The following is a 19,763-nucleotide window of genomic DNA, read 5'->3' on the forward strand; positions in this document are numbered from 1 at the left end:
GAGCAAGTAAGTTTCTATCATTTTTCCTTTAATTCTCTGTCCATGATCATGCTTAGGAACTCTTTCAGATGTGTCATTTGTATTCTATTCCTGGTTCTTTGTTAATTTGAGGTCCTAAGAACTCACTTCAATCACAATTCAATGATTTGTAGCCATTCCTAGGGTTCCTTGTGCTTGAAGCAACTATTATGCGTTCTTAGAACTTTGGTAGTTCTCTTTAAGGTAAAGGACACTAGTTCTTGTTTTATGTTAATTTATAAAGTATGAATTGATAAATATTTAGAGTGTGTAGTTTGTAGATGTTGAATGTTTATGCTTGAACTGTTAGTTAATGAGAATTGTTGTTGCGTAAGTGAATTTCATCACATGATGATTGTTGATGTTGAATGATTTCGTGTTAAACTTCAATTATATGATGAATGATGTGGTTGAGATGCTTTTGTAATGTTGAATATGGTTAAAAGTGGAGGAGAATGGAACTAGGTGAAATAATATGTGTTTTTAGTAAAAATATGAGGGTTTTGATAGGTGGGTTTTGGAGTTAAGGGTTAAAAAGAGTAAATTCAGTTTTACAGTTTATTTAGATATGAATTGAGACTTGTTAGAATTGTTAATTAGCTGAAATCTGATCATTGAAGAGTAATAGTACTTTGGTGGTGTTTTGGTTGGTCTTTAAGTTCATTTTTGGGGTTTGGGCTAGTTAGAATTTGAATTGTAGGTTTTATGTCAAAATGGAAGGTTTTGAGGGTGTTGATAAATCATTTCTAACTTGTTAAAGTCTCTAAGTTACTTAAAAATAAGCTAGAACTTGTGTAATTCAATTTTGGTGTCTAAAGTGAGGTTTTAGATGATTTTAAGTTGAAATCTTGTTGTAAAACAATTGAAAACTAGTTTAAGTTGGATGATACACATTTGTTTAGGTCTATGGTAGTTTAGAATTCAACCTAGGAGTGTTGGAAGTTGGTAAAAATGGTTAGAATAGGTCATGTGGACCAGTTGTTTTATCACTACAAGTACATGAACCACCATAGCTCGACATTTATACTATATCCAAATGAGTCAAGTCTAAATTTACTACATGATTTTAGGATGCTCGATTAATTGGCTTGAAATGTGATTTGTGTTGAAATCTTAATTATTCTATGATCTTTCTGTTTACACTAGCTTACCCTACTTGTTTTCTTTTGTACTTGGATGTTCTTGTTGTTCGTGTGCTAGTGGTTATGATCATCTGGTGGGTATAAGCAGAGGACAATGATGTGTCTCTAGATCAAACTTATGGTGGAGATAGTGCTGATGCATAAATATCAGTGTCTTTATTTTGGTTGTATTTTGAGAATCCTTTCATATATAGTTTTGGATTAGGATTTTGTTTATAATATTTAATTTATGGTTATGTATAGATAAGAGTATTATTACTTTAAATGTCCTGTCTCATTAATTGTTTTAATAAACTTGTGATAATTTTTAAATAGTATTTTAGACTATTTAATTGAATGTTACTATTGGAGAATCTTTTATAATTTTAATCCTAATTGTAGTAATATTTTTTAATTAATTTTATTATAATAATCATTTTTTAAATATCATGAAAAAAATGTTGTACCTTTAAAATTCCACCACCCGGTTCAACCCGGTCCGCTTTCGAAATCTCATTTGCATTGCAGCCGTATTAAAAACAAGAAAGTTACACTGTATTGAAGCAAAGCCACCTAGTGAGTGAGACTATATTTGCTTCGTGGAATGACTTGAGAAGGACTCCTTTCTTTCTCTATTTCTCTCTCTTTCTCATATCGCGTTTCTTCTTTTCATTTCTTGTTGTTCCGCGCGAGGGTTTTCCGGTGTCTCTGTCACGATGACAATCGAACCCTTGGATTTGCTTCGCTCCAATCTCGCTCGGGTACGGATCCCCGAACCGACCAATCGCATCTACAAGCACGAATGTTGCGTGTCCTTCGACACTCCGGTGATGCTTTCTTTCCTTCGTATATACTTCTGGAAATGATGAGTTGTTGTTTAAACCAGCTTCGTTTAACACTTCGATTGTCGTAATTTGGTTTTTCTTCTCTGAATTTGAAGGCATTAAGTGATTTCTGATATCCGCGCCGTTTGTTTAGTTAACTTTTGTTTGAAATTTTTGACATTAGTTTTTGTGACGATTGTTGAGTTGGTGCTGAGGCAGCGGGGGAAGGGTTGAGAATATGCTGGTGGTTTTGTTGTTGTTTTCAGCATTGAGAATTTAAATGCTAATGTGACTGGTTTTTGATTCCTCTTACTGGAAGTGATGGATATTTTAGTTGTTACGGCATGGGAAGTGATGAGAATACGCGGAAGTGGTTTGTGGTTGTTCAGCACAGCCGCATTGAGAATTTTTTATGTTAATGTGAATAGTTTTTTATTCCTCTGATTCGAAATGATGGATGATTTAGTACGTTACAATGTGTTTAGAGCTTCACGATGCAGGAAATTGATGCTCGGTGCTGATTTTTTTTTTTTTGATGAAATTTAGAGGTCGGAAGGTGGTTTGTTCATCGACATGTGCACTTTTCTTGCTTTTGGGAAGGATTTTGTTGGTTGGAATTACGAGAAGACCGGCAATCCTGTCTATTTGCATATAAAGCAGACTAAGAAGTTAGTTCCAGAAGACAGACCTTCTAAGAAACCTACCCTCTTGGCTATTGGTGCGTTAGTAAAAGAAACAATTCCTTCTTGGCCTTATTTTCTTATACTACATCTCTGATTAACTTTATGATGATTTTGTGTTTGTTTGCAATCTTTGTTCAGTTGTTAAACATGACTTCTCTATTTGTCATTTATAAATTCTTGTTTGTCACACTGGTATGTAACTTGAACATTCTAGGTATCGGTTGTGGAGTTATCACTTGGCAGTTTTGTGAAGGCTAGATCGTTATTAGTTCCAATAATGAGTTTTTGACAAGAAGCTTTTCTGTTTTTGTGTAACATAATTTTATCCCTCTTATTAATTTGTAGGTATTGACGGGGGATTTGATAATAATGAGCCCGAGTATGAGGAAACTCATAGTGTAGTTATATTACCTGAGTATGTTTCTCTTCCATTCCCTTCTGTGGAATTGCCAGAGAAGGTACATATTCTCCGCTTTTGTTTTTTTGTCTGTTTAATCCCCCTTTTACTGATTAAGGAGAAGTGGAATTTATCCATCTTATACATTTGCCAAAAATGTTTTAGGTAAGGTTGGCAGTTGATGCTATCTTACTAGCTGAGGGTGCTGAACGGAAGGAGGAACTTGCAGCCTGGACTGCTGATAAAAAACAAGTTAGTTCCTATGCAATGAATTTACAACAGATTGACAATGGTGTTGTTATTCCGCCATCTGGCTGGAAATGTGCTAAATGTGACAAGACAGAGAATCTTTGGCTAAACTTGACTGATGGAATGATACTTTGTGGGAGGAAAAACTGGGATGGAACTGGAGGGAACAACCATGCTGTTGAGCATTACCGGGAGACAGGCTACCCTCTTGCTGTAAAGCTTGGGACTGTCACTGCTGATTTGGAAGCGGCAGGTGATGCCTTCTTGCTGAATATAGTGTTTTGGCTTTTATATGTTATTTATTATTATCAATGTCTTACTTGTATGAGTGAAGTCTGTAATTGTGAAAGGAAATTGTTATACCTAAATATATGGTTAGCCTAAACATATCATTGAAACCGTATAATCTAAGTATGCTCTATGCTATAGATGATGGTTATTTTTCCTGTGCTTTGTGCTAATTATGGCTAATGTATTGTGGCAGCTCAGATGTTTTCTCCTATCCAGAGGATGAAAGTGTCTTGGATCCACAACTAGCCCAACATCTGGCTTTTTTTGGCATTGACTTTTCATCGCTACAAAAGGTTAGTTATTCATCCTCTAGAGATACTTTTGCACACACAATCAAGATATATGTTGAAGATCTCATATCAATTAAAGTGTGACCATATTATCTTATATATAAGTGGGTGCAAACCTTCCTAACTTGTTTTGAAATTGAGTTAGACTTATCTTCATTTTATAATGTGGTATCAAATCATATCCTAGTAAGGTTTGTTAGGTATGTCATTATCTTTATCGGACCTCTCCCACAAATATGTGGGCTAACACTCAGAATGTCTAGTCCTCGTTGTGAATGGATGTATAGGAGATCCTGGAACACCCTAGAGAGGATTTGGGCATAGCATAAATAATAAAATATTTGAATAATAAAATTTACACAAAGGGGCATTTACATAACATAATATCTTTTTATTATACATTGATGTTTCTGAATCAATGATACAAAATTAAACTAAAAGATAAACCACATAACTGGACGTATGAGTTTACAAAAGGAAATTATACAAAGATTCTTTCTAAAAGATAATTAAGCAACTTAAAGCTGCATGAAAACTTTAAAGCAGCTTCATACATATTGTATAATTCATTCCTGAGCTTGTTCATTTGGAATATGTATTAAACTCTACAAAACTGGCTTGTTAGGTGAGGATTGCACCTCACTTACGTATTATAATTTGGTCTTAGTCCTAGTCAATGTGAGATCTCCAACAAGATTTAAAGACACTTTTGTGATATCTTACAGCTTCATGGTGTATTTATATAGTCACTATTTTTTCCCTATGAATTTGGTAGACATTAGGTCCATGGAGACATATTATTGAAATAATATCCTATGTTGGACCTTTAGTGTTTTCTTAATTTCTACAAGTATTAGTTATAATGTTGAGATTAGAGACTTGTACATGTAGGGTTTGCTATTTGAGATACTTTGCTTTACGATACCTATAAATATGAGTGTTTCGGTTTTTTATGTTTGCCTTTCACATTTCTATTATATATATTTTATCATTCCAAACAACAAAATTTAAATGGTAACGTCACCCTCTGTTTGGAGGCAATACTTCTTTGATGGATGCTGTTTACAAGTATTGCTGAGGTTGAATATTCAATTAGATTCTTGAGAATAAGGTTTTGTCTTGTTACTCCAACAGGCATTGTAAGAGTGTACTTACCATTAATTAAATATTACTTGACTCATAATTTTTTTCAAATGTCATTTTCTTATGTTCAGACTGAAATGACAACTGCTGAAAGAGAACTCGATCAAAATACTAATTTTGATTGGAATCGAATACAAGAAAGTGGACAAGAAGTATATCCAATTTTTGGACCTGGATATACAGGGTTGGTCAATATTGGAAACAGGTAGAGTTGGTCCCTGTTATTTGCTGCTCATCATAAAATACTAGTTTGACACTTATATTGCGGTTTGTTTTCTTGCAGTTGTTACATGGCAGCAAATATGCAAGTTGTATTTTCAACAAGATCCTTCATATCACGGTCTGTGCATGCCTTTCATTGTCTTGCAACTGTCTGTTGGAACCTTGTTTCCATTTTCTTCAATTTCTTTTGTTTCATTCTTAGGTACTACTTGAGCCAAAGTCTAAAGAAGGCATTTGAGACGTCTCCTGCCGATCCAACTGTAGACCTAAATATGCAGCTGTAAGTGCATGTTTGGATACTGTGTTTACAAAAGTATATGACCAAAGTCATAGAACTTTTTGGCTTAAAGTCATTTTTATGTATATAAATTAACAAAATCATAGTGCTAAGTAGCTAGCTTGTTTTAGTATCTTCCTCAAGAGGATTCCTGTCAAGGTGATGCTATTCCATGTACAAAACCTAATTAGACACTCCTGGATTAGTTTCTTCATACACATTTGTTTGCAAAAGGACTTTGCTCATCCAACACTAACTTTCATGACTGCCAATATAGTAGTACTGGCTCATTTAAGATTATACACAAGTCATCCAATGCATTATATTTGGGTGATGACCTAGCAATAGCACACACAATCCATCTCATAAGTGATCTATGTTTAGGGTTTCAACACATAATTCAGCTACCCATTCCGTGTCAAGCATCTTATGACTCATGCATATCTATAAATATTCATATGCTTTTGGATTTTTGATTCATGAAATATTTCATAAAAAAATGAAAGTTTCATTTGTTGTAGTGTACATTATTTAAATTTATAGTTGCATACATGAGATATATGATTCCGTACAGTAACCAGAATGGGTGTGGTGCGGGTATACTGTTTTGATAGCATTTGTTTTACTGTGTATTTAGGTGCTTCCTTTTATTATAATTCAGTTTTACTGTGGTAAAGATGGATTTGATAGGGTTATTTTTGTGTACATAATTCGATGTGTATAATAGTAGTTGTAAGTGATAGGAGAATTTTTGTTTCCTACATGAAAGAAAATGTATATAAAAACAGGTTTTCATGGCAGAGATGCTTTTTTTTTTATTTAATTATCATTAGAGTTTATAGAAATTTAATTATAGTTTTATTTATTTTCAGGACAAAATTGGCACACGGTTTACTTTCTGGCAAATATTCTGTTCCGGCATTTGAAGTAGGCCCCCATAACTCAGTAAATATCAATCAAAAATTTGTTTAGAGTCTTTGCTAATCATAAGTTACTGTTATCTGGCACACAGAATGATGAAAAAGAAAACACTGTAACTTCAACTACAACTGCTGTAAGCTTTCTGGCTCTTCGATGATTTTAAAATCCTTACTCTACATTTATCTTAGTGATTACAGAATTTCCATAAATTGGTTGAGTACTTATTTGTTTGTTCATTTCTTCCTGTTTTTGTTTTTTGTTTTTTTTTTTATATAATTTCTCTAGGTTTATGTAGTTTAGTGCTTTCCTAGTTATTTTTTGATAATTTATTTTTGGCATGGCATGAAACTTTAATTAAGATGGGGTTTTTTGTGTTGCTATGCCTTTTGGTTGATGTTTTTCAGATAATGTTTTTTCTCATCCTCTTTGACATTTCTTGTCTTGATGCATTTTCTTTACTTGTTTATTCTGTCTGCCGATGGCTACTTTCTTCAAACATTAGAAACAAGAAGGGATACGTCCACGGATGTTTAAATCTGTAATAGCTGCCAGCCATCCTGAATTTTCATCTACCCGGCAACAGGTATGTTTAGTAACTATTTTTTCCCCTAACCATGTATTAATGATATACGCATTTGATATTTTTCTGTTTTATATGTCAAGTAATTTTATGAATTTTCGGATGCAAACTTAAGTTAATGCAGTAAAAATATCATTAATGCTTCAGATGTATCTTTGAATTATGTTATTGATTTCTTACAATTATTAGGGAGTAAATCCGTAAGAGCTATCAGATAGACTCTGTATAGAGATAGTGAATGCGTTATTCAAGCAAGGAATTGAGGTTTTGACTGTTAATTGAAAACATATGTAATACTTAAGTTACAAAGGTCGTTAAAAACAAAAGGCAACTAACTACGAGAAATGAAGCACTTCTGTTCCCTTTATAGATTAAATAGGATGCATAATTCACAGGCAATGAAACATATTTATTGAGTCCGAAGATTGAATGACGTGATAAAACATCAATTCCCTCAAACATAACCACAATACGTGCATGCATTTAGCATTAAGTTTGACATGCTAATGGTGTACTATTTTGAATTTCCAAGTAGCAGAATACTTCCCATTATCTTAACATGAAATAAATTCTTCGTTTCTTCAAAATGTCTCTTGAAGATGAAGGCAAATTAGATTCTAGTTGTCTATATGGGAAGTTCTTTATTTTCTCTACATTTATTGCCCAACATTTGTGCACTGTGGTCTTGGTAATGTGTGAGCAATTGGTAAAATTTATCATTAATTCACAATCTTCAGTTGAAAACGGAGGCTGTTAAAAACAGGTTTGAAAATAGCATGTCATAGTGCCATTGTGTAGCTGGGCAGCCCCTGGCAGTGCAGTTTAATCTCACAACTGTAGCGGCAAAAACTAGAGGCTATAGCAGACTGGATAGAATTGCTACTAATTTTCTTTTCCTGAAACCATGTTGCCTGTCTCGCCATCGGTGGCTGTGTTTGTTGTCATGTTTGGTGGTGTGTGGTCATTCTCCAGTTGTTCATCCCCTTTGCTTGGTAATTTTTGCCATTGTCTAGGATTACAAATGCTTTTGAGAAAAGTTGGTCGGAATTCTGTGGAGAAGGTTGGATAGCTTTAGTGAGAGATAGTGGATTTTTTTTTTCTGTTTCTAAGTCAGACAGGGTGTTGTGCCTGACTCCAAATTGGGCCCTTCCATACCCAAAACTCTCTTAAAATTGCGGAAATGGTTCTTTTGCTATTTTTTTAGTATTAGTTATACTTTTGTTAATATTTAAGAATATATAAAAAAGTATAGAAAAACATTAATACATAATTACATATTATTTGATGATATAGTAGAGATAAATATGCAGCATATAATACTATATATCATAATAACAATAATATGTATTAGAATATTAACACGTATATGTATATTAATAATAGTAACAATAATAAGCAATTGAAATACACAAAAACACACACAATAGCAGTCATTCCACTACAGTTATCGGGTTGGCTGCTATGCTCCGCAATCCGAGATTTAAAACATCGGTTCAAAATATCTAGGCTTTTCTTATTCTAATTGTCCAAGCTATTGTTGAGTCGTTGTGAATGCATTGGTAATTTTTGACTATCTTCTAGGAGTTGATGTTAGGAACTAGGAATTGAAAGAGAAATAAAGGTTTTTTATTATTTAATAGAATGAAAAGAACAAAAAACAGGAGAGCAGTCTCTCCTTCAATGGCTTCCTTCCCTTTCACAAAGAGCTAAAGCTCAATCTATTAAAATTCACCTCCCTTCCCCTTTCCACTCCTTCTTTCCTATTTATATCTAGTAACACCTCAAGTAACTAACTCATGGATATTCTAACTATCTTAACTATTTTCTCTTCTTTTTGTATCCTAACAATACACTCCTCCAAAAATCAACCTTGTCCTCAAGGTTGGACAGTGGAAGCTTGATCCTGTGGCTCATCTCCATCATCATGATCATTATCTACCCTAACTGAAAGCATTGTGATACTGTCTCAGCATTGGGAGGGAACCCACTGGTCACTGCATGAAAATTCTGGTCTGGAGAGGCTTGGGTGATGGTGGGGACGAGAGTAGTTTTTCTATAGAAGTCTCTGAACCCAGTAAGTTGAAATTCCAAGATTCCGATGTCATTAATGTTCCAACCACCATCATCAAATCTAAGTCCAACAACGATTTCTTATTATATTATGTAAATCTGAATTTGGGAAAAAAATGACGCATGGGTGCATATCCACCTTCAACTTTCTCATTGGTTAACTCTCATTGGGCTATCAAGAAACTAAATTTCATAGTCCATAATTTTCACTCTCTTTATTGATGCATCCCCTTCTTCCTCCATCATAATTTTTGTTTCTCTTGCAAATCTCACTTCCTTTTTGGATTTTTCTTCGCTGCAGAGGGTGTGATATTTCATTGCTAAACCTTCTTCCACATCTCGAGCAATTTTCATAACTCTGATCAAGTTCTTTTGATCTTGTGGTTGAATCTGATTTTAAATATTAGAGTGCAGCCCTGAAGGAATATCCCTGCAATGGATCTTTTGGTGTTTGATTTGCTTATGACACAACCTTGAGAAGTCATTCGCTTCAAACATGGGCAACTCCACCGTTTTATCCCAAGGCCTAAACAATTCTTCTCTCTCCTCATCTGATCTACTAATATGTAGATATCTTTCTTCCATCTTCTCTTCATCATTAACCAAGTGCTCTCCTCCTTTAGACAATTTCTTGATTTCTTGTAACAGTTCTTTGATTTCTTTCATGTCTGGCAAACTTTCTTTAATAGTAGGCATATCATCTTTCAGATCCACAACCACATTCCCTTGTTCACTGGCTCATCTTTCCAACACACTTGAACACCTTTCCATATTGACCCTTTGCAGTAAATTCGATAGGTCTTAGGAACCAAGAATTGTGAAGAGAAAGAAAAGAAAGGTTTTTACTGAATAGAATGAAAAAAATAAAAGATAGGAGAGCACTCTCTCCTTCAAGGGCTTCCCCGTCACAAAGAGCTAAAGTTTAATATACAAAAATTCACTTCCCTTCCCCTTTCCTCTCCTTCTTTCCTATTTATATCTGACTAACACCTTGAGTAACTAACTCATTGGTATTCTATCTTAACTAATTTTTGTTCTTTGTGTATCCTACTAGTTGACTTAGAGTTATATGCTAACTTTATATGAATACTTCAATTTTAGCATTTTTTAATTATTTTTTGTGAAAAGGGCAAGTGTTGACTATTATGTATTGCAAAAAATTTGAAGAATAAAAGGCCAGGTGATGTGTGACCTTTTATGAGCAATCAGTTTATTTTAACCATGTCTTCAGGAACTAACGGTTCCTATGCATTGCACACCTTTCACAATCAATGCATCTCTAAAAATATATGAAATATTTGGTTCAGCATTTGTCATTAAAATAAAATTGTTAACATGAACCCTTAAAGAGTTGATTTTGAACAACTAAAAGTAACAAGTGGTTTTTGGGGAAAATTATTCATTACAAAGAATATGTAAACGTATAAAAAATATTTTCTTTTCCAATAAAATCTTCAGTTACAGTTGCATAAATCATCCCTAAGGATTGGAGTTATCCTTTAATAAAATGATATTCTTATAAAAACATGCAATAAATTGTGTTATAATTTTATTTTCACGTGTGTACTTTTGAATTAATTTTCCATCTTATATTAGATTTTATGTTTTGAGGGGAAGCCCTGTGTAACTTCAAAGAAGTGTCTTGATGACTGGGTTGGTCATTGGCTTGAATTTGGAAATGGCCTCTTTGCATATGCAGGGGGAATGCTATGTACTAAGATATTAGTTAGTATTTGTATTACCCTTACCTATGCAAAGTGAGGGGTCTCTGGCTCCAGGGTATATTACTTAGTATTTGTATTTTAAGTTACAGTTGCAGTCATTATAATCTTAATTTGCATCATTGGAAGTCTATGTAAAAGGTCTATGAGCAGTATTATCTTTGTTGTAAGACTCAACAATTTAAAACAGCTTATATGGTTTTCCTTTTGTATTTTTAAAATTTTGGGCCATCTCTGACGGATCATTTTGTCTGTTCATTTTTTCCCAGTAAGATTTATATGCTGTTTTTGGCACGGAACAGTTTTTAGATGAGATGAACTTTAAATAGGATAAGGATGTTAAAATCTTTTTTGCTGTTGTATGCCACATACTGTTTTGCATGTTATTTTGCCGTCTTTTGACTGTTTGATTCCAATTTGATGTTAGGATGCTTTAGAATTTTTCCTACATTTTATTGATCAAGTTGAACGAGCTAATACTGGGAAAACTGAACTGGATCCATCGAGGAGTTTCAAATTTGGTATTGAAGATAGAATTTTATGTTCGTCTGGAAAAGTTACATATAATAGAAGGAATGATTACATTCTTTCTCTCAATATCCCGTTACATGAAGCAACTAACAAAGGTGTGTATTTAGGTTACTAGACTTTCCTTAAGTTAGGATTGAGATGTCAACTCAAATCTAATACTTGTTTGTTTGAGAAATTTCAGGAGAGCTAGAATCCTTTCAAAAATTGAAAGAAGAAAGACTTGCAGAAGGAAAAGAAATGTAAGTTAAGATGCTCAGAAATCTTACTATTTCATTCATAAGTTTCTTTGAATGCTGCTGAGCATATTTATTCTGATAGAAATGCTGATGAGATTGTGCGTCCGAGGGTGCCTTTAGAAACATGCCTTGCAAACTTTTCAGCTCCTGAGGAGATACATGATTTTTACAGTACTGCTTTGAAGACAAAGACTACAGCACTGAAGTAAGCATACTGAAGTTTCTAAGTATATTAAATTTCCGTGCCATGCTTGCTGCACTGGTGGATTTTCTTTAGTTTCGTCAATCGTTTGCTAAGTCATGGACTTTGGTGATTGGTATAATCTTTGTTAAGAAGAGAGAAACCAATAAGGCATTTGATGAATTCTGTCCATTTAGACCACATCGAAGCTATTAACATTATAGAGGACAAGGTATAATTACAAAATATTCAGTTACTCTATTTTATGTTAATAACATAATATAGAATCAGTCTAATTAGTCCTATTATCAACAAGTACTGTGTCTATGGGGTTCTGGGTTCTAACATATCTACAAGATTCTAACAACCTTATTGTTAGAGCATTTGCAAATAATCTTTCTGCTGAAACAAGATTTATTCCGTAGGACTGCAGGTCTGACCTCATTTCCTGATTACCTGGTGTTACATATGCGGAGATTTGTTATGGAGGCAGGATGGGTGCCCAAAAAACTTGGTATGTTTTGTCTTGATATGGTTATATACATTAAAAGAGTATTAGTTTTTTAAGATCTTTATTTTTATGATCTGTTTAATTTGTTAAGCAGTTTTCTTGTTTCAGATGTGTATATTGATGTTCCTGATATCATAGATATCAGTCATATGCGCAGCAAAGGTCACCTGCCTGGGGAGGAGCTGTTACCTGATGGAGGTATGTGAGAAGTTCTCTGTTCAAGTTATGTCTTAAGAGTTTAAAACAAAGAAAATCTGATAGTTTGTTACATAGAAGTCAGATTTGCAGAAAGTGTGTCAACTAAGTTCAGTGTTATTGGGAACATGTGTCACTTTGTTTTTATATGTCTAAGTTCAGTTTAGCTTTTTATTATAATTATAGAAACAAGGAGTTAAATCTATATAATCAAAAACATTGTTATAAATATAGAAATGAGTTGATCGTATATAATAAAAAACATCTAGATTATATATGTATTATTGTGAACTTTATTATTTATTCCCATATCATATTTTTGTTATTAGAAACTATCAAATATTCTCTATTTATTGCGTTGATTTTTTTTTCTCAATATGAATAAATCCTTTGTGCTCTCTGTTTCAACTCAATGTTTCTCTTTAGGGGTGTTCATGGGTTTGGTTGCATAGAATTTGGACAAGCCATTACCTAACTCACTAAAAAAATTGAGTTGAATTGAGTTTCAGTTTTTGTGTTAAACCCAATCTACCCAACCCACTCTTGAATGAGTTGGATTGAGTTGGGTCAAACTTCCACCCAATCAAGCATAAAAGACACAATAGAATCACGCAGCACACATTGGTTTCGCGCTTTCTGCCTGTGAAGAAGAGCTTGTGTTCCAGCAAATTATAAGCAAGGCATTGTGAGATAGAGGGTGATGAGGGAGAATGAAGATAATGTTTTCATTTAAAATAATGGAAAATTTAAAATGCAAACCATTTCATTGAAACAAAGGTTGAAAACAAGTTTGTGTATGAGAAGAGAAAAGTCAGCAAAGGTGAACGACAGACAAATGGCGAAGGCAAATGATGTGGAGGCAAACAACAAAGGTAAAAGACAGAGGCAAATAGTGGCGGTGAATGGTGAAGAATGACGACAAAAATGCTAAGATTGATGTGAAGAAGACACGTTACAACAATGTTTAGGTTTGTTTGTGTAATGTTAGGGTTGAGATGTGGTGGACGTGAATGAGAGTGACACGTGATAGACAAGAATGCTAGGGTTGATACAAAGAAGATGCACTGCCACAAGAGCATTTAGGTTTATTGAACTAAACCCATCACCCAACCGTAAAAGAGTGGGCTAGTTTGGATTGGGTTGAGTTTACCCAATCATAAATGAAATCCAACCCAATCTAATTGGGTTGGATTGGGCCGAGTTAGTCATCGGGTAACCCGATCTAGACCCAATGAACACCCCTAGTATCCTTTGTCAAACTTTATATCTTAATACTTCTCAACAAAGTGGAATAGCGGACGAAAACAAATGTCTTATTGACACCACTCAGACTCTTGTTCACATTCATCTTCCTTGTCATTTTTGAGGAGATTCTGTCCTTACAGCATGCTACCTCATTAACTGGATGTCATCATATGTTCTTGTTATTTATCCCATATCATATCTGTTATTTATTCCCACATCATTATCTTTGTTATTAGAGGATATCAAAATTCCTCTATTGTTTTAAATTCCATTTTTTCAATAAAATGAAGCATGTTGTCTTAAAAATATACTATTTTAGTTCAATGTTTCTGTTTTACCTTGAGTTTAACAGCTTTATTAAACTGTTTTCAACTGAATATATTCATTTCTTATAACTTATGTTTATATGGAAAGATATATTGGGTCCATAATATTGTTTCTGAAGCACCAATTTTTTCTCTAAATAAATACATGTGATGAATCTGATTATGCAACCTTAGTGAACTGGCAAATTTTGTTTGTCATCAGTTTTTTAACTGGAAAATTTCTTTTCAGCTAAATGACCAATTGCATTTTTAACTGAACTCAATCCAGAAATCATCAAATCTCTTGGCATTAATTATTTCTGATTTACAGTTCCTGATGAGGAAGATTCAAACAAAATGTGGGCCAATGAAGAAATTGTAGCCCAGCTGGTTTCCATGGGTTTTAATAATCTCCATTGTCAGAAAGCTGCCATAAATACATCGAATGTTGGAGTAGAAGAGGCAATGAATTGGTTGCTATCTCACATGGATGATCCAGGTATCTGAATTTTTTTATTTTGTTTTGTAGAACAATCTTTTTTGTCAGTGACCTCGCAGTGCAGGACTTAATGCTGGATAAAATTTGTTTTACGTAGAAATTGACCTTCCTATTTCCAAAGGTCATGGCTCTGGAACTTCGACAATCGTTGACCAATCAAAAGTTGATACTCTAATTTCATTTGGATTTCAAGAAGAAATTGCTAGAAAGGCTCTGGAGGCATCCGTAATATTCTGTTCTTGTTTTCCTTTCCCTTGTGACAGTAGCATAATTTTGTTGATAAATTGTGCCAGAATATTTGACTTCATAACTGGAAATCATTGTTCTGTAGGGTGGTGACATTGAGAAAGCGACAGATTGGATATTTAACAACCCTAATGCATCAGTGTCCAGTATGGATGCTACCCCATCCAATGCTGCATCCACGTCCAATGATGTTGACCTACCTGATGGAGGAGGGAGTAAGTTGCTTACACTTTCTCTACGTACCTTGTGGGTTTTATTTATTTTTAATTAATAAAAAACGTCAAAGATTGTAATTATTATGAATCATGATCATTTAGCTCTACCTTCACTTTCACCACTCCTGAAAAGTTTGATCTTGCTATTTTGATGTCTTGTTTGTGCAATATTCATTGTTTCCTTTCATGTTCCTGCCAAGTGATAACATTTCCTTCCTGGGATTCAATCTAATTTTTATTCAAGTGATAACCATGTTGTTGCATCTTATTGTCTTTATTAATTTGTCAATCTTATATTATTGTTCAATCTTTGTTCCAGAATATCGACTTATGGGGATTGTAAGCCATAGTGGAACCTCTACGCTTTGTGGTCACTATGTTGCTCACGTATTAAAAGATGGTAGATGGGTAATTTTCAACGACAACAAGGTTGGGGCTTCCATTAATCCTCCAAAGGAAATGGGCTATCTTTATTTCTTCGAGAGGCTTTAATTGCTGAATATACAGTGGTTGGCGTTGAACAAGGTGAATACTTCAACCAGTAAGAGGCGCAGGATGTTTTGATAGCGTAGACATGTCACCTACATCCGCTGATGTGATAATATTTGCTACACTGGTCTTGGTGGCTTGGTAAACACTCCTCTAATTGGCTGAATCTTCTTTTCTTGGTTGGTTCTCAGCAGTAATGAAGCTTTCGAACATTACATTTCATTCATCTTTTATACATTGCATGTTTAGGTATTCAAGTAACAATGGAGCAACGAATTATCAGTTCTAGGAATTTAAACAACAATACTGAATGTTATACAACTTCATTTTTCTGATGTCTAAAACCAGTTACTTTGAAAAGTTTATTACAACTTTCATTCCTTCTTGCTTTTTAACAATAACTTGAATTCTCTCTTTGGCTGATTATAGAGGAAAAATGTTTTATTTGAGTGGAGTAACATATGCATGTTATCTTAAACCAATGAATGATTTTATTATAATTTTTACAACATTTGATCATGTAGTCATAACATGAGAATATTCTTTGGAGAATAGTTTGTGGATATATTTCATACTGAAAACATAGAACTATTTTGTTAAATCAATTTTATTTGCCGAGAAACCGTGTTTATAAAATTAGGTAATAACTAGACACTATTAATCGTCTAATTGTCAGGAATGGATCCTCAAGTTTTTGGGGAAACTGGTGAATGAAGATGATACACGCTTTATACATATAATTCTTCTAAAATTTAGTAATATGGAAGGAAGGGAGAGGATCTTTTCTCCAGTTCCATGGAGACTTTAGAAGGATCAAAGGACATAACGAACAAGTCTCAGTTTGAGTGCTTAAATTGCAGATTCCTATTTGTAGTAACTCCTGATCACGGGTTAATACGCTATGCTAGTTCACTCCAGTTCCTGTTGTATTCTTCATGAGTGTGCCAGGTCCCCTTAGTGTTTGTCAGGAACTCAGGAAGTTTAGCAGGACAGAAAAAAACACTGAATTTGTCACTAGTACTTTTGCAGTCATATTGCGGACCAAGTCTTCGTTTCAAAATAAAAATTCAAATGCAAAAGAGAAAAAAATTCATATTTTATTGAGACTTCAACAGTTTTAGCTTAGAGCAGTAAACCTTGGAGATAAATAAAAAATAAAAAATCTGAGTAAATTGTTACTTCATTTATTCCAGAATCTGATCTGGATGCATTTTAGATACATATTTCCATAAATGAATAACCCTTCCATAAACATGAAAAAATGGTGGTTTGATAAGAGCAAAACGAACGTAGAGAATCCAATTAAAGTGAATCTGATCCATACCATGGGGGAAAAAACTATAAAATACCCTACTGTATTGGTTAAAACATAGGAAAGTTAGCTCACATTTTAGGAAAAATGTACGGAAAATTCATAAAAATACCCTATTTATCATGCACCCCTTGCACTTCCATACTATTAGTAAAAGTACTAAAATACCCTCTCATTGTACCACATCATTGCTATCGCGACTGTGCCATCCTTGCAGAAGAAGAAAACAGATACAATACCTTGTGGAAAATCGCATAGAAAGTTCTTTCTAAAACCCATTTCATGTGTTCTGAAAAATTCGCTTCAGAAGATATCACATGTTTGAAAAGCTTATTTTGGAAATTCTATTTCAAAAAGTTCATTTCAAAATAGATTTCATGTGTTTTAGAAAGTTAGTTCCAAAAGTTCTATTCTGAATTTTTTTTTTCCAAAAATTATGCTCTAAAGTGTTTAGAAAACTTGTCATAAAAATTTTCCGAAACAAGTAATCTGAAAATAAAATTTTTGAAAGATAACATGGTCATTTTTAAAATAATGAGAGGGAAGCTAGAAATTATGAAGAAAACACGCTTTGGACTAAAGCTCCAAATGTTTTGTTTATAAGAAAGCCCACTTCTTACACTCCCACAATTTCTTTGTGTGCCCCACAAAATTTTGAAATGACCATTTTACCCTTTGAAATTTTGGATTAAATATACTGGCAGCTTTTTGGAACAAACTTTTTGAAATTTCCATAGAAACATTATCTGAAATTTACCTAACTGAATATATTTGGAATAAAATTTCCAAAAAGTGATACACTTACATATGATGGGTGATATGATGCTCATCAATCACATCAAGCTAATCCTGCATCTGGCTATTAGTATATTCTCTGGCTGGATCAGGTAGGATTATACATGTCATTTGCTTGAGCACGTATTAAGGGAGTTTGGGTATAAGAAGTCGATCTCGCGGTTGTCAAACGTTGTTCCAGAGGTTAGCATAGTAAATATTGATGATTATTAGTTGTGCTTTGTGGTACGTGATGGTGAATGTCACACCGGCATCATTTTCTTCTGCTTGTGTTAAAGTATACTTGTAGTGGTTTAGAAGAGTATCCCATCTATATGTAATTCCTACTATCGATGTGATTGACCGACTTCAATGACATTTGGTAGATGACATTCCAGTTTGTAGTAGATCACAGTCAAAATTTGGTTTGTTCGTATGTAACCGTACATTGTTTATGTCTTAAAGGATACTAAAGAATGTTAATTAATTTTGTTGTCACCATGAATGTAAGGAATTATCAGGCACGACATGAGATTATACTAATGAGGCCCTACAAATAGCTCGTGCGATGATTGAAGAACAAGCATCCAACAGTAGAAGAGGTCAAAATGCACGTGATAGATGTACATCATCATTTGGGTAACAACCTCTTGTACTATGTATTTGGTTGTTTCAGACTTTTATGTCAAATAAGAGGGCATGACTCTTCACCCAGTCCCAATAAAGTAACAATGCATTTATGACCACAATGACCATCAACAATGACATCAACAACATCGACAATGTAAGGGTGACAAATAAGATGGAACTGATCTAACATGGTTACTCTCCTTTGTTGCATAGATTTAACCTTAGATTGTATGTGTTCTTTTTGCGATGAAGTTTCATGGATGGAATGCAAGTCTACGTGCTTAAAATTTAAGGGTTCACGCTTTGTAGACCCTTCAAATCGATGAACTTTACTCTTTTGTACACCATTCGTTTTAACTTTATGCAATTGAGGTACCATAAATGTCATATTATGACATGCAATATCAAGTAACTTTTGTTTGATGTTCACTTTTCTTGAAATATCAACTTCTTTGACATGTTCTTTCACCAAATCAAGTTCACATTGAATGTGTAACCCTAAAGGCGATTCATTTGATAAATTATTTGAAAAAATCAATCTATTCCACATGATATGAATTTTAGCTAGAGGAACCATCCTAGGATCATATCATGCTACTTCATAAGCACATGGTAGACCATATGTTCGTCTCAGAACACATCCACAATTTTCATTGTCAAATCCTATATGTTTTACTCGATTAAACTCCTTAGCAATGAGTCCCAAAGCATATCTTGATACACATCCAACCAATCTTTCATATTTGCTTCCTTTAAAAGCGTTACTCATAATATTAAGACTTTTTTCAAAGGACACATTTATCTCATATGTTGCAAGATGATTACATTATAAATTACATCCCAACGTGAACAAAGGTCTCCTATACTTCTTTCCAATACTTTCTTGAGGCTCTAGCAAACAGACTCAACCCTAATACAAATCAAATGAACAATATCATAATATATATAATAAAAACAACTAAATAAAATAAGATTAAAACATACATGTTTAATGTTTTGTTTCCTAAATGCATAACTCGGTTTGTCCAAGCCTTTACAAAGTATGTCTTATACGAAATGACAAAACTCATTCACATATTCAAAGAATAAAGGACATGAAATGTCGACATGATGAAGACGATCAACATAGTTAGTAAACATTTACTCTTGTTCATAATCCATGACATTTTCCTATGCTTCCATCACAATATCCCATGCTTCAACAGGATTTACTAACATTTTGCACTTTTCACATTTTTATGAATGTGGAAGCGATATAGGAGATGATAACATTCGGGGAATACAATGTCAATGACATTCATCAAAGTCAGGTCTTTGCAGCTAACAATGACTTGCAGATCGCCTTATATGTCATAATATAATCTTCTATGTCTTTCCAACGTCCCAGTGAAATTATTTTCTCATTCACTTGATAAGAATGCAAAGGTTGCTGAGAAGGTCAACCCTCTAGATGTTACCCTAACTATCTCAAGCAATGATAGTTGATATTTATTAGTTTTGTATGTCGTATCCATCAAGGAAACAACATTAAATGAATTCACCAATTTAACTGCATCAAGATGTGTCCAAAAGAGGTCGCTTACCACC

General features: G+C 33.8%; 1 protein-coding gene across 2 annotated transcripts; it reads left to right on the forward strand.

Moving 5' to 3' along the window:
- Nucleotides 1-1,702: 1,702 nt before the first annotated feature.
- UBP14 (ubiquitin-specific protease 14) lies at nucleotides 1,703-15,831 on the forward strand. 2 transcript variants are annotated; one of them, XM_088110164.1, is made up of 20 exons: nucleotides 1,703-1,966; nucleotides 2,510-2,681; nucleotides 2,992-3,104; nucleotides 3,209-3,545; nucleotides 3,782-3,876; nucleotides 5,088-5,221; nucleotides 5,300-5,356; nucleotides 5,441-5,518; nucleotides 6,388-6,442; nucleotides 6,528-6,569; nucleotides 6,939-7,019; nucleotides 11,235-11,433; nucleotides 11,520-11,577; nucleotides 11,657-11,779; nucleotides 12,181-12,269; nucleotides 12,375-12,464; nucleotides 14,343-14,510; nucleotides 14,632-14,735; nucleotides 14,842-14,971; nucleotides 15,291-15,831. In XM_088110164.1, the coding sequence occupies exons 1-20, from the start codon at nucleotides 1,856-1,858 to the stop codon at nucleotides 15,461-15,463; spliced, it is 2,409 nt and encodes an 802-aa protein (XP_087966290.1). In that variant the 5' UTR covers nucleotides 1,703-1,855; the 3' UTR covers nucleotides 15,464-15,831. The 2 variants fall into 2 exon arrangements, with proteins under 2 accessions (XP_087966290.1, XP_047156849.2); XM_047300893.2 differs by having other exon boundaries at nucleotides 1,704-1,966; nucleotides 14,608-14,735.
- Nucleotides 15,832-19,763: the final 3,932 nt, after the last annotated feature.

The sequence above is a fragment of the Vigna umbellata genome, chromosome 3 (genome assembly GCF_029865625.1).
Source record: "Vigna umbellata cultivar VRB3 chromosome 3, Vumbellata_1.0, whole genome shotgun sequence".
Taxonomy (NCBI): domain Eukaryota; kingdom Viridiplantae; phylum Streptophyta; class Magnoliopsida; order Fabales; family Fabaceae; genus Vigna; species Vigna umbellata.